This window comes from Crinia signifera, chromosome 2 (genome assembly GCF_055691185.1).
Source record: "Crinia signifera chromosome 2, ASM5569118v1, whole genome shotgun sequence".
Taxonomy (NCBI): domain Eukaryota; kingdom Metazoa; phylum Chordata; class Amphibia; order Anura; family Myobatrachidae; genus Crinia; species Crinia signifera.
The window spans coordinates 364908293-364923894 of NC_139218.1; the positions used below are offsets into that span (position 1 = coordinate 364908293).

At 44.2% G+C, this 15602-nt stretch overlaps 1 protein-coding gene across 1 annotated transcript in view; it reads left to right on the forward strand.

Moving 5' to 3' along the window:
* IFT88 (intraflagellar transport 88) overlaps positions 1-10339 on the forward strand; it is a 51985-nt gene extending 41646 nt beyond the window's left edge. The window contains 6 exon segments of the mRNA XM_083170837.1: positions 454-506; positions 3034-3099; positions 3444-3550; positions 4906-4975; positions 9530-9640; positions 10065-10339. Of these exon segments, the coding sequence (XP_083026963.1) occupies positions 454-506; positions 3034-3099; positions 3444-3550; positions 4906-4975; positions 9530-9640; positions 10065-10186 (529 nt within the window). The 3' untranslated portion in view covers positions 10187-10339.
* Positions 10340-15602: the final 5263 nt, after the last annotated feature.

The following is a 15602-nucleotide window of genomic DNA, read 5'->3' on the forward strand; positions in this document are numbered from 1 at the left end:
ACATTTTGGTAATACTTACCCTCAGGAGTCCCGTGGCAGGAGCGCTGCATATGGGATGCCAGCAGTCAGAATTTTGAGACCAGAATTCATGCGGGTGATATTCCTTGGTGGTTACATAAGTATGCCGGGGCGTGTTGGTATTCTGCACATCCCAAGCACCGGCATACTTCTGTATGTTTGTGTTTACAGTTTATCCATATATCACGTGTGGATTCTGCACCTCAGGATCTTTAATGTCTCTTATGAACGTTTTATATTATGGCACAGAATATAACTGGCTTTTGTGTGTGTGTGTGTATATATATATATATATATATATATATATATATATATATATATATATATATATATATATATATATATATATATATATATATATATATATATATATATATATATATATATATATATATATACATACACTATTGTGTTGACCATTGGTTGTTTCTGCAGACCGAATCAGGTGAAATGGCAGCTGATGGTGGCGAGCTGTTACAGAAGGAGCGGTAGGTGCCTGCTCACATTTCTTCTGTTTGTTCTGTCTTTGTATGATAAATACTGATTCTTCAGAGTAGTCGTTCTGAGGAGGAGACCAGTGGAAATGGCTCTCATGGATGCCCCTAGTATCTGTACACACTAACAATGTCTGTCCCATGCTTTGCTATGGCGTGCACAGTATGCCCCCATACTGTACTCTCCATAGCAAAGCATGGGACAGACATTGTTAGTGTGTACAGATACTGCGTTTCCTGCAGTGAGCAGATGCCAGCAATACCGGCTAGGTCACTCAGTCGGGATGGACAATTAGGAAAGCGGATAAATCTGTCTAATATGCGCCACTGATAAAACCTACTCGCATAGCGTCATCTTCCATAAATGTAGGGATTTATATAGCTCCTGTTCCTATAGTGCAGGAACTGTAAGCAAAACATTGCTGGGTAATATCCCTGCGCATCATACCTCCTTGCTGGGTCATATCCCTACGCATCATACCTCCTTGCTGGGTAATATCCCTGCGCATCATACCTCCTTGCTGGGTCATATCCCTACGCATCATACCTCCTTGCTGGGTCATATCCCTACGCATCATACCTCCTTGCTGGGTAATATCCCTACGCATCATACCTCATTGCTGGGTAATATCCCTACGCATCATACCTCCTTGCTGGGTAATATCCCTGCGCATCATACCTCCTTGCTGGGTCATATCCCTACGCATCATACCTCCTTGCTGGGTAATATCCCTACGCATCATACCTCATTGCTGGGTAATATCCCTACGCATCATACCTCATTGCTGGGTAATATCCCTACGCATCATACCTCATTGCTGGGTCATATCCCTACGCATCATACCTCATTGCTGGGTCATATCCCTACGCATCATACCTCATTGCTGGGTCATATCCCTACGCATCATACCTCATTGCTGGGTCATATCCCTACGCATCATACCTCATTGCTGGGTCATATCCCTGCGCATCATACCTCATTGCTGGGTCATATCCCTACGCATCATACCTCATTGCTGGGTCATATCCCTACGCATCATACCTCATTGCTGGGTCATATCCCTGCGCATCATACCTCATTGCTGGGTAATATCCCTACGCATCATACCTCATTGCTGGGTAATATCCCTACGCATCATACCTCATTGCTGGGTCATATCCCTACGCATCATACCTCATTGCTGGGTCATATCCCTACGCATCATACCTCATTGCTGGGTCATATCCCTACGCATCATACCTCATTGCTGGGTCATATCCCTGCGCATCATACCTCCTTGCTGGGTCATATCCTACGCATCATACCTCATTGCTGGGTAATATCCCTACTCCTCATACCTCATTGCTGGGTAATATCCCTACGCATCATACCTCATTGCTGGGTCATATCCCTACGCATCATACCTCATTGCTGGGTCATATCCCTACTCCTCATACCTCATTGCTGGGTAATATCCCTACGCATCATACCTCATTGCTGGGTAATATCCCTACGCATCATACCTCATTGCTGGGTAATATCCCTACGCATCATACCTCATTGCTGGGTAATATCCCTACGCATCATACCTCATTGCTGGGTAATATCCCTACTCATCATACCTCATTGCTGGGTAATATCCCTACTCATCATACCTCATTGCTGGTAATACGTCCCTACGTGTCATACCTCATTGCTGGGTCATATCCCTACACAGCATACCTCATTGCGGGTCATATCCCTACACAGCATACCTCATTGCTGGGTAATAAGTAATTAGTACAATAATTCTGTTTATTCCATGTAGCATTTTGTTACAATTCAGACTGAAGGATAAATATATCATTTTCCTGTGTCTCCTTTAAATCCAAAGTAGATGAATGGAACCTCTATCATTCTCTCCCTTCCTTTTTCCTCCTTCCCTTCCTGGCCCTGTACATTTTATTTTTTATTTGCCAGAGTTCTGCCATGTTGCTGTCTATATGTGTGTGTATATTGTATGTAACACACTGTACTGTAGATATGACATGTCTCTTGCCTTTTCTATCTGCTCTGTTATGTAAAATGTATAGAACAGTGGTTACAATGTATAGTTATTACATAAATCTGGTTGGAGAAGGCCTATGACTTCATGTTACTCACCAGATGTGGCCTTGGATGGAGACCAATCCCATAGTTTTCTCCATTAGTCACAGCAAATGTCATGTTCTGCTGATGAAATGAACCCATTCGGGTCCTCAGGCCGATTCTTGTGCCGTTCAGGTTGTGCTCATCGATGGTAACATAGTTATTGCTGTCGTAGCTTTGTAAGCAATGTACTTTATGAATTCACTTCTGCAATTGTCTCCATGAAAACTTTACCTTTTGTGATCAAAAATGGAAACAGACCTAAAAGGTTAAACAACATATATTATCCTGTATTATTCCATTTGTGTGCCATATGTACGGTGCTGCCAACCACTTGTGGCGCCTTATAATTAAAATGTAATAATAACAGCTTTTGTATTCATTCCTATTCGTCTTATATTTTTGTCCCCGTAGGCAACTACCAAAAAGCTCTTGATAAATATAAGGATATTCACCGGAAGTTCCCGGATAATGTTGAATGTAAGGAGCATTTGTATTATTCACCTTGTATTGGATATTTATAAGTAAACCATACACATTACCACTACAACAGGGGTAAAGCACTTCAATTTGCTGGCAAACAATGACCTAATCATCTATAACAAACAACATCATCATCCCCCCACACACACCCCCACCCACCCACAAGGCTCCTCCGTACAGCAGGTGGCTATTCATTCAGAAAGGATTTGATATGGTTTGATAAGGGGTAATCTAAATGTGAACTATTTTATTATTCTGAGCAATTTCAAAAGTATAAATCTGCTTCAATAAAACAATCGGTCATCCTTTACCTGGTGTTCTACTCCTTCATCCACATACAGGCCTGCGGTACCTGGTCCGGCTGTGCACAGATACGGGCTTGAAGGAAGTTCAAGAATATGCCACAAAGTTGAAGAAAGTTGAGAAAATGAAGGAATTAAAAGAACAGGTAAACATGTTCCCCTTTCATCCAGTCTGGGTGTCGTGTCAGAAGGACGGGGCTTCTCTATCTAGCATCACTATGGGGCTGGGCAAAATCCTGAGTAGTCATCTAGCTTGGTGTAGGCTGGCCACATCTTACTGATATATATTTTTATGACTAATGGGGAAGGAAGATCACTTCTGTTCTTTAAGGGTGGGCTACATTTCGCTCACAGCACCTGGATTTTTTTTTTTGGGGGGGGGGGCAATATTTTAAGTTTACAATTAATTGACTTCAGAGCATTTGCCGGCAATAAATAATGTGATTTGTATTCCTTGACCACAGACGTAGCATTTTTTGCGGATATTTTGCACATCCTTCACAGCGATGTTTGCACTCAAATGGTTAAAGTACATGATCAATTTTGGGAATAGTTTAGTCAACTAAACCAGATAATAGAGGTTCAGAGCCAGATGAACAATGGTTTGGATGGGGCTACAACTCCAGGCCTCAACATAAATATATTGGGTGTATAAAAATTGGGCCACCGTTCCGCTCCTTCCCAGTATAGGCCCATGAACATTTTCAGCTCAGATCCATGTGGCTCATAATCCGGCCCTGTAGGGGTCAATAGGATGTGATGAAGAGTGTTCAGTGGTGTAATACTGGTATTAACTAATGTGTGGTTCCAGAGAGAGTTATTGGCCAGCAAGGACCCTCCTTAATTACTGGGGTGCCAGTCGGGATCCCGACAGTCATTAACCCGACGTCGGGATCCCGACTGTTAAAACACAGACGGTCAGGTTCCCAACGGCCTTCGGCTATTCTCCCTCGTGGGGTCCACGACCCACATAGAGGGAGAATAGAATAAGTGGCGAGCGTGGCGACCCACCGTGCCCGCAGCAGTGGCACGGTGGCCACGGTTTCTGAGTTCGGCCAGTCGGGATCCCGACTGTCAGAACCGCATACCAAACCCTAATTACTGAACTGAAACACAGCTGTCTAGGTCACCGATGTAAGATGAAGGGTTATATAGGTGCAGTGCTTAAAGCATGTTACTGAAGAAGGAATCCAGGTCATCCCACCTCAGCCAGGAATTGTATTTTCATTGTAAATTCCCATCATATTTCTGCCCATTGTTTTCATATCAAGGATTAGACAGATGCTTTCAGCAAACCGTTTTCTCTTCCAGGCTGCATTGTTCTGCCAAGTACATATCCTGGCTCTGAGACAATCTATACTATTAATTACATGATTTAGAACGCAATATGTGCAGGATAAAGCTTACATTGTCTTCCACATATAAAATCTCCATAAGTGTATAGGATATATGACCACCTCGTACTGCTGGCATTAATAACAGTTCCCTATTGCCTTTGCAGCGAGTAAGATCTGGCAGAGACGGGAGCGGCCGAAGTCGGAGAGATGGCAGAGAGGGCAGCGCCAGCAGTGGTAAGGCCGTTGTATCTGCACTCTTCCCTTCTTATGAATGACACACAGAGGAACTCTTGGTGCGGGCAATTGTGATGCAGCAGTTACCATGTGGATATACGGCTGCCCGGACATAGATGTAGCGCAAGTGCTGGGTAGGAGCAACCGAAATGTTTGCCATTCACAAAACGGATTTGTAGAAGAATATTAGGTACTTGTGTACTTTCACGGCTCCCACGATGTGCATCGAACAGTGAAAAATCGCATTGCATGCGATCTGATCTGATGCGATGCGATGTCATTTTTCACTGAAATTATGGACATGAGTTGATATCATGTAAAATGCACCCCAAATGTCATTTTTCACACTGTACCACCCCCACTATCAACGCCAACCCGAAGCGAGCCACCGAGCCCGAAGCGTGGCGAGCCCAGCGAGGGGACGCGGATACCTTCACAGGTATCCGTGTCCCCTCGTGGGCTTCACAGGTATCCGTGTCCCCTCGCTGGGCTCGCCACGCTTCGGGCTCGGTGGCTCGCTTCGGGTTGGCGTTGATAGTGGGGGTGGTACAGTGTGAAAAATGACATTTGGGGTGCATTTTACATGATATCAACTCATGTCCATAATTTCAGTGAAAAATGACATCGCATCGCATCAGATCGCATGCGATCTCATGCGATCGCATGCAATGCGATTTTTCACTGTTCGATGCACATCGTGGGAGCCGTAAAAGTACACAAGTACCTAATATTCTTCTACAAATCCGTTTTGTGAATGGCAAACATTTCGACTGCTCCTACCCAGCACTTGCGCTACATCTATGTCCGAGCAGCCGTATATCCTCACGGGGCTCGCCACGCTTCGGGCTCGGTGGCTCGCTGCGCTCGCCACACTTTCTATTCTCAGCTCCATGCCGACGTGGATAGTGGGGGTATGAAAAGATCGTAGGACGCGTACCGCGGCCCCTCGCGGGCTCGCTGCGCTCGCCACGCTTCGGGTTGGCGTTGATAGTGGGGGTGGTACAGTGAAAAATTACATTTGGGGTGCATTTTACATGATGTCAACTCATGTCCATAATTTCTGTGAAAAATGGCATTGCATCGCATCAGATCGCATGCGATGCGATCGCACGCGATTTTATCAAAAATGCACAAAAACACGGGAAAATCGCATCGCATGCCACTACATATGGCATGCGATGGGAGCCGTGAAAGTACACAAGTACCTAATATTATACCAGGCTTACACATAGCTGACGTACCAGCAACAGTGACCGTTCCCAGTTGCTGAAGTGAATGCTTTGTATATGTATGTTCCGTGTAAGATGACATTCCCAGAACATATGGGCAGCACACCTCTATAGTGTATGGAGTCTCCTAGCGATAATAAATGTATTGCCACATGTGCGGAGAGGTTACATTATACCGGGTATTGCTGAAGCACAGAGAAGTCTTTCCAGATATCTGTCCTAGAGGTTTGTGTAACCAGTGCTCGCTGCCTCAGGCTTAGCGCATTCAGATATGAGCCCGGCGAGGGGAGACCTCCGTATTCGGCTCTTACGCTGTGTCTGTTGTAATGTTATTTCAGATCGAGAGCTTACAAGTATCTATGCCATGGATGGGTAGTATCAAAAGCATCATCATTAATTACACTTTGCTTCATTTGCCTAATGCTTCCTAGTCTTCCCCAACAATAACACACGTGCTCACTGCCACTAGGCCAGAACCACAGGCAAATTCAGTTTATTTTGTGCTGTGGCCTGCCCCAGCCCCTCCTCCCTGTTACACCTTCCCTCACTGCTTTCTACCATAGGAGCAGAACCCTCTGTTCCTCAGGCTGGGAGACTGGCACTTGGCCATGACATCATTACCAAGTGACATACTTACAGCTGAACCCTAATTTGAGAATCAGCAGCTGCAACTTCACATGTGTGTAGCAGTTGTCTGATTCTTCTTCTATTCAGCGGCTGGGGAGCCATATTGGGGTGACATGAGAGAGAGCATTCAAAACGTTTGGATGAATGACCTTATGTTGCTGATTCAGGGTTGTAGATGCCCCCTTTTATAATGATGCATTAAGCAGAAGCCTAGTTTTGCCTTACATCTCAAGCCGGCTATGATTGGCAGACCGGTCTGGAAGGAGACCAATGGCATTATGGGACAGATGACTTTGTGTTATGAATAGTGTGTCCTTCCAGACGGAATTGTATCTCCTATATAAATAAGGTAATCAGAAATAATGACATATGTTTCATCACGTAATGTAAACATGAAACCGATCTATGGTAGCTACTAATGACGCAGGTTAGTGTGGCAGTAGGTAACGTACAGGTCAGTGGTTCCTGTGGAAGTGATAATGGCTGCAAGTATAGATTAACATAACTGTTGCTATGGGGTTAACTTTCCATAACTGCATCTTCCACCCATTTATGTCGGGAGATTTATGTGCGCTGCCTGGAGAATGTAGGAAGGAACACAGGCTTCATTCAGGTTCCTGCATGTAACACAGGGCAGCGTTCCCAGAGCCTCTGTGTTTGGATACTGAGATCACACCCTGGTTAAAACAACTTAATAAGCGGGAAATGTTTTACTCTCTATGAAATATACAAAATATATGTAGGCAGCCTGTGGCTTTGGTCTGCCATGCTGGTATTTCTAGTTCCCGAACAGCTAGAAAGCCACTGGTTGCTTAGGAGCGAAATCTGATACGAACCATAGGGTATCTGGTCCATGGCTCAATGGTGTCTACTTGACCACGTGGTCTCCATAAACAAAAAACATTAACACAAGCAAAAGGTCGACATTTTTGTTTTGTTCTTTAAATAAAATTTTTGGGGGAACCTTTTCATACATCCCAATCAGAGTCCATGTAGATGGTAACGGCACAGCGAGGCCTAGTGGGATTTGGTGCACTTTATTGGGATGCTCAGTTAGTGATATTGACCACCAAAAAGTAGATATGGGCAACCCGGCTCTTTTCCGTGAGCGGCTCTCGTCGGCTCCACTCACGGGAAGGAGCCAGTTCTTTAGAACAGCTCTCGCCTCCCGGCTCTCCCTGCTCATACCTCCCTGCTCCACCACCGGCTCTCCCTGTTTCCTGGAGCGGGACAGTTCTTCTAATCACTGACAGTGATTGGAAAAGAAGAACTGTCTAGCTCCAGGAGCCGCCACTCAATTGTAACCGCTCACGGCTCAGCCGGCTCATTTGAAAGAGCCGGCTGTTTGAGCCAGCTCCCGCGTGAGCTACCCATCTCTACCAAAAAGTGAAACACATGTTAATATTTTGTCTATGACTCGGCCTTTTTCTGTCACCCTAATGACTGTCGAGGTGATTCCTGTGGGCTTGTGGTGATCCATGATATTTTATACCTGTGGTATTGTTGCCTCAGCTAAGCTCTTACAACACAGTTAGCCCATTGGGAAAAATAAAATAAAAAAAATGCCATCCAAATGCAATTCCCAAATTGTCTGTCAGTCTGCGCTCTGCACTGACCAAATTACCCATCTGCTTTCATTAAAGGAACAAAACAATACTTATGTGTACTCTGGTTCTAAAGCGTCGCTACCACAGAGGTCTCTGTCTGCAAGCTTCCGCATGTATTACTATGAAATGGCCATTCTCCATTTCCCGTCATGCATTCACATTGACACAAGTACCAGCCGTGTTTACAGCTCTCAGGCATAGACTATAAATGGAACCATATGGATGTTTCTGTCCTCGTGGTTTCGGACAGCGGTAGGAAACAGTGGAACATGGAGTTCGGAGTTCATGATGTTTTTCCAAGTTTCAAAAAAAACTTTCTGCTGTGAAGTTGAATTCACTTCTTAATCTTGATGTATGTTTTAAATTGGAGTCCACATTTGTACGTTGCAACCATCAAGAAACATCGCTTCTGCAGAAGTGCGTTCTGTAATGCATTGTGTAAGATAGTGGCACGATCAATTATCTTAAAAACAGAAAACGATATGTTCTATATGGGAGTTTTCAGTAGTCTAGCATATTATTTAATACCACAAAAATATATATACATACACAATATATATTAGGTGTGTGTAATATATATAATATCATTATACAGTGATATATGTATTATTAGTGTTTTAATTTCTTTGTGTTGTCATAGTTTTTATGTTATTACAAATAATCTCACACACAGGGGTAGATGTATGACGCAGTGATATGGGAGGAGAAGTGATAAAGTGCCTGGTACTTTATCACCGGCCAATCAACTCCTAACTAGTCCTTTTTAAACCCAGCCGGTAACTTTACAGTCAGGAGCTGATTGGCTGGTGATAAAGTATCTGGCACCTCCCTTATCACTGCTTCATACATCTACCCCACAGTTACAGTACCAGGTGCGCACACATTAGACGATATTTTAAACAATATGCATGATAAAGTCCATCGTTAACAATATTTTTGTGTATCTCACTGTAATGGTTCACTACAGGAATACATTGTAACATTCAGATTTATTTAGTTTTAGCTAACTTATTATAAACGCTATAGGAAATGTGTTTTATTATCATGTTTAAGCTTAAAAACGAAATAATGGGATTTTTGCATTGTTTTAGACAGTGGACAGAGCAGTGGAACCAGTGCAAAAGGAGAACGTCTCAGTGCTAAACTGAAATCTCTACCAGGAACAAATGACCCCTATGAAACCAGCTCTAACAGAGAGCTCGGTAAGAGACGTCTAGCCTTGTACCTCTTTATTTAGTTGGTAGAGATTTTCCCTTTTGGAATAGATCACCATTCGTCAGGCATGTCAAACCTATGGCCCTCCAGCTGTTGTGAAACTACAAGTCCCATCATGCCTTGCCACAGTTTTGCTATTAGGGAATGCTTAAACTATGACAAGGCATGCTGGGATGTGTTGTTCCACTACTATTCATGTGTTCTGTGACCATTCACTTCCCAAACAAAGATGTTTGTCGCTACTCCAATCCCAAGGAGTCACCACATTCACAAACCTTTCCCACTTGTTGCTTACACCTCTTTCTGTACTGTCCTGATGAAGAAATCACTTGGTGTCCTCATTAATTTAGTCCTATGCTAGAACTCAGAAATGACGAAGCTATAATAACCTATTTGTATTTTGGCATTTAGATGTTTCGTATGTAGACCCTCTGGGTCCCCAGATAGAGAGACCAAAAACCGCTGCACGGAAACGGGTGGAAGAGGAAGAGTTTGCAGACGAGGAATTAGGAGACGACCTTCTCCCTGAATAATTAGTTAATGATTATCGTATGTTTGTGCCTGTTATGGTTCCGTGTCTCGTGATCCTGGATGTGTGATTTATACTTATTTACTACACTTTTATTGTAAATAGTGGACATTAAATATATATATATATATATATATATATATATATATATATATATATATATATATATATATATATATATATATATATATATATATATATATATATATATATATATATATATATATATATATATATATATATATATGTGTGTGTGTGTGTGTGTAAAGATACCGCAAATATGTTATACAGCGTGATATTAAACAGATGCTGTCACTTTTTAGATTTTCCAGTTCATTTGTTAAGTTGCTGTTGTTTTTCTGCTGGCACATGGAATGTGTATGGAAATAGAAAGCACTTCCCAAAGCTGATGTAGAGGAACGGATACGCTTTTAAGGCTATTTCTCGCCTATTGCTCGCCATCATAGCCCGCCCTCACTATTCAACCCCCCCCCCTTCACTCGCCGTTTCCATCTTGCTGTTTTCTAAAAAAACGAGGTGGAAACGGCGGGTGCGGATGTCAAAACAACGAGGCTCACAGCTATATGCAGCGGGCTCGCTGTAGTTGCTGCAAACCTCACTGTTCTGGGGATTTTCCCAGAACCTAGAATACGGCGAGGGGGTTACATGGCGAGGATGGCTTATTTCCGGCGATCTCGCCGAAAACAAGCCATCCTCCTCATACAAACCCCCTTGCCGGCTGCATTGAATATACCCCTATGCTTAGATACCTCGGCAACTCCCCTCTAGGCTCCCCAACAGCTAGGATCACATATGATACAAACTATGATATATGATATGTTGTATGTAATGCCATTCACTGCTCCAGGATATGTATCCTTGTGGAAGCCATGACGAACTCTGAATCCAATATCATGCGCACGACAGGGGGGTCAAAGGGGACAACTGTACCAGGCCCCAAGGTTCTAAGGAGCTCAGGGGCTGTAAGCATGGCAGTGCAGAGCCTAGCAATGGTATATAAAGGCACCCGCCTGGATTCCTGTAAGGGTACTTGCCTGGAACCCCCCCTTCTAATATTAGTGAATATTAATTATGTTTCTTTTGTAACAATAAAAAAAACCCACGTTCAATATGTAGTGTACCGAAAATGTTCTGCTCAAGGGGGCGGGGTATTGGCCCCCCAGAAATATCAGTGTACCGAGACACAAAATTTCTATTGCCAGCCCTGCGCACGGGACCGTGCATCGGATCGAGATTGGAAGTAAATGACATACAATATGACCGCACACGGTTTATCAGCCCAATGGTTTGGAATTTGTTTGAAAAAGGGCCATATCGTACTAGTCCAGGGGTTCTCAAACTCGGACCTCACAGTTCACGTTTTTCAGGTGCATTCATGAATCATTGACACATTTTAAAAGATCCACAGGTGGAGCTAATTATTTCAGTTGTGGGGAGACCTGCAAAACATGCACTGTGTGGGGTCCTGAGGACCGAGTATGAGAACCTGTGTGCTAGTGTCATTACATATAAAGTCTTCAGAGTTGTTATCGGCCTCATAATGGATGCTTCGTAGAAGCAAGCGGAGGCCTGTAGTAATGAGCATGTAACCACTTCCCCCGTCACGCAGAGGGCATCAGGTATGTGATGCTACATGTACGCTGCTTTCTGCTTTGGCTGATGTGTTGGTTTGAGTATCCCTGATTATGGGTTACATTAAGAGTTGGATACATTTGCACTTTGAAACTTCTGACCCTGTCCACTTTTTCCTATGTGAACTTTTAACCCATTCGACCTAATGCATATAAAAATATGGGGTCAACCTAATGACCCTCTAATACCACACTCGCATCTATGTCACGGTTACATCCCAATAGCACTTATGCCATCCCAACCCCTTTCCATGGGATGTGGTAGGGATGTCTGACTTCAATATAACAACGCTGGCATCCATAGTGCCGTCAGAAGACCGACACCAGAACCTCAAAAAAGGATCCAGTTACCGACAGCCTAACGGTGAGTACGCTGGCTGGGGGTTAGGCCTTAGTGTGGGGACTTGGGGTTAGGCTGCAGGTGGGAGGTTCCGGATAGGCTGTGTTTCATATAATATAGTACACACTCAGGAGCTTTATGTTAGGTACACAGTATGTGCTATATTACGTTGGTGGGTGTGTACAGAAGATCTGTGTCTGAGCAATCTTGTTCAGACCCATCATGTCAGACCAGCAGCACAGGGAAAACCGATAACTTGCAGATATGTCTGTACATCTGACCCGTCTATCAACCGCCTGCCTTCCCAGGTACCTCTGAGAATGAGGTCAGTCACTACCAGGTCCTGTGGACATGTTGGGTAGTGTTCATGTGTATGCACAATATGTTGGAATGACAAAATTTCAATATCATCCTGTGTTCATGCATAATGTCGCTGACTATGCTGGCACCCTGCTAGGTCCCACCAGGCGAGATGTTAAAGGGAACACGTTCTCCAGTGGGTACCTAGATTCAGGGCCATCTTAACAGCAGTGTGGGCCCCTGGGAAAAGCAATGCACCGGGCCCTTACCCATTCTCCCCTCCTAGGGGTGGGGGGTGCTATCAGCAGCAGCTTTGATGTCCCACGGGTGGCAGGGGGTGCTCTATCTTCCATTTAACATGTAGGACCTGGATCAGTAACTTCTGCTAATTACTCCGTTACTGCACAGGTGGTGGGAGGGAGAACACTAACGTGTGGAGGGGGGCACTGAGCTGTATGAAGGGTTCCTTGTAAATGACTTCCAGGGAGGTAGGGGGTGTTATATACGCAGAGGAGGGTTGGATAATGGAGTGGGCTTAATATTCATCATTTTCCAGTGGAAGGGCAGCTTGTTTGACTGCAGATATCGCCATTATCTGGAAATAGATTTCTTAGCCTTTAATAGTATAAAAACCTTGAGTCCCAACTTTCAGGAGGTGCTGTGGGAACGTGGGGATCAGAGATCAGGAGCCAGAGCAATCCATTGACAAAATTATAAAACTGTACACCAGACGTTTGGAGCTGGAGCAGGGACCGGCTGCTGGAAGGCTGATATCTCTGGTTCTAGGCAAGATAGAGACAAACCTCTAGTGTCCACAGAAAGGGGAGAGTCCCTGCTTTTGGAATATACTCTCAGAAAAGCTCTAAGTCAGAGAGAACCTGAGAAATATGACTGGGAACTGCAATTAACAGGTCGGATGTGGACTGCTGCTTTGAAGTTGGATATCTCCAGTTCCCCAGGGCCGATTTAAAAAATTATGGTATCCCTGGAAAAAGGGATCCTCAGCTATCAACATACAGTAGAGCCCTTATACGCCTGGGGCCCCTGGGCAAGTGCCCATTAAGCCCATACGAAAAGACGGCCCTGCCTAGATTTACAAAATTGGTGGATCGGTCATGGCCGATCCATCGCTCAGCTTAAGGTCCTGTACTGTATCCTTTGTTGAACAGAATGTGGTTAAACTCTATGATCGGAAGTCCCGCTGGAACATCTGCTGACATACAGGGGGGGGGGTATTTACTAAGATTGGATGGGTACGAATGCATGTGTTCGTAACCATTCCATGCCAAATATGGCTGGTAAATTAGCATCAGCTAATTTACTAACAGCCAAATTCGGCTGATTTACCGTATTTATATACGGCAAGCTCAGACGAATTCTGGTGTACGATTGACTAAACCATCGTTACAACTCTGCAGTATATCGCCATGATTTCTAGGGTGGTGTGCTCATTTACTATCGTATTGCTGGTAATAGCAGAAAATACGACTGGAAAATATAAATTTTCCAGGGATATGTGGCTGCATGGTGTAAAAAATAATAAAAAAATGGCGTCCCCCCTCCCCCCCCCCCCCCCCACGAGCATAACCAGCCCCAGGCTCAATGACAGTCCTGTTTGCAGAAATCAATGTGGTGAAATAAAATGGGGTCCCCCCTGTATTTCTTTAACCAGCTCTTGGCCTGGTCCTGGATCCCAAACTATGGGGGACAAAAGGAGTAGGGGTCCCCTGTATTTCTGAAACCAGCACAAGGCTCAAATAGCCAGCAGGGTAATGCCACAGCCGGGGGACACTTATTATATAAAGTCTCGCGGCCAAAGCATTACTCCTGGTGGATGGTCAGCCCAGGCCGGGTCCCCGGGGGAATAGCTGCGGTGTGTGTGCATTTTCCTAACGCATACAAAAAGGCAGGATCGATCCAGACCTTTCGCATCATGTAATTTTTCACCCTTAAGACCGCGCTAAATTAGGCAGTGCTCCAATTAATCTTTTACCCGATATCAGTGTGCAATGAGAACCAAACAATCTGGTTCTATGCAGATATATAATGACAAAACATGACACACTGCTGCCATGAATGACCCCCAATGTGCTATATTAAGCCATCACCTCTCCAGTAGGGATAGACATCACCTCTCAGTGGTTTTACAACCATCAATGTTTTGTTGTGATGGCAGTGATTTTACCATTTGGTGGCGTTCCGATATTTTGCCACCATGCAATGGTAAACTTATGATGGTGTTTCATTCATTTGGACCCCAGTCTCATCCCCTCAGCCTCACTGCAGATGATTGCACATGCTCAGGCCGTGCTTTTTCCTGTATGCATAAATCCCAACATTTTTTTTTATATAGAATTATTTTAGTGCGATGATCAGTTACCGAAAGGTTCGATGGCGAATGCCCAGCCTTCATTTGACGTTTGGCATTCGATGTTATCCCTACTCTCCAGGTGATGATGGCAAAAGCCGCATAAGGGTTAAATGTTGCGTAGGGGAAATACTTTGCTATTATGGAAGACTGATTGCGCTGTCTGACTATTGCATGATTGTAGATGACAGGGTCACTTATTAAACCTACATGAAATCGTTTCCTGTTAATGTAGCAGATGCGCTGTTTCCAATTAGCAGGCAACTAATGTTTCTCATATGCCTGTAAATGCAAGGAAATCTCCATGAGCGTAGGCGGAATATCATGTAATCCTAAAAGCTGAACCAGCCAACTCCCCTTCCCCAATGAAACATGTGCTCATAATGTATATACAGACAAGTGCTGATATTATGCACCTGGTTCTCTATGCTGTTCTTGTGTCCATAAACCAGTTGGGATCATACGTAAAGACCTGACCTCCAGGGTTGCTGGGTACAAGTTAGTCAACCTCCATTATACTCGCACCCTGTTCTGCCAACCAGTCTTCATTTACTGTAGCATTACTCCAGATGGCAGATTCTAACTTGTGTTGTGACCTGAGGTTTTTTCTTTTTGCATTACTAGAAACTATACCCCCCCCCCCCTACAAAAATAAAAAAAAAGATGGAGAGCCTATACACGATGCCCCTTTGGTTTTCACTCACCGCCCGGCCAGCTCTGCTGCTGCACTGGTCACTGTGGGGAGTAGACAGCAGAGTGA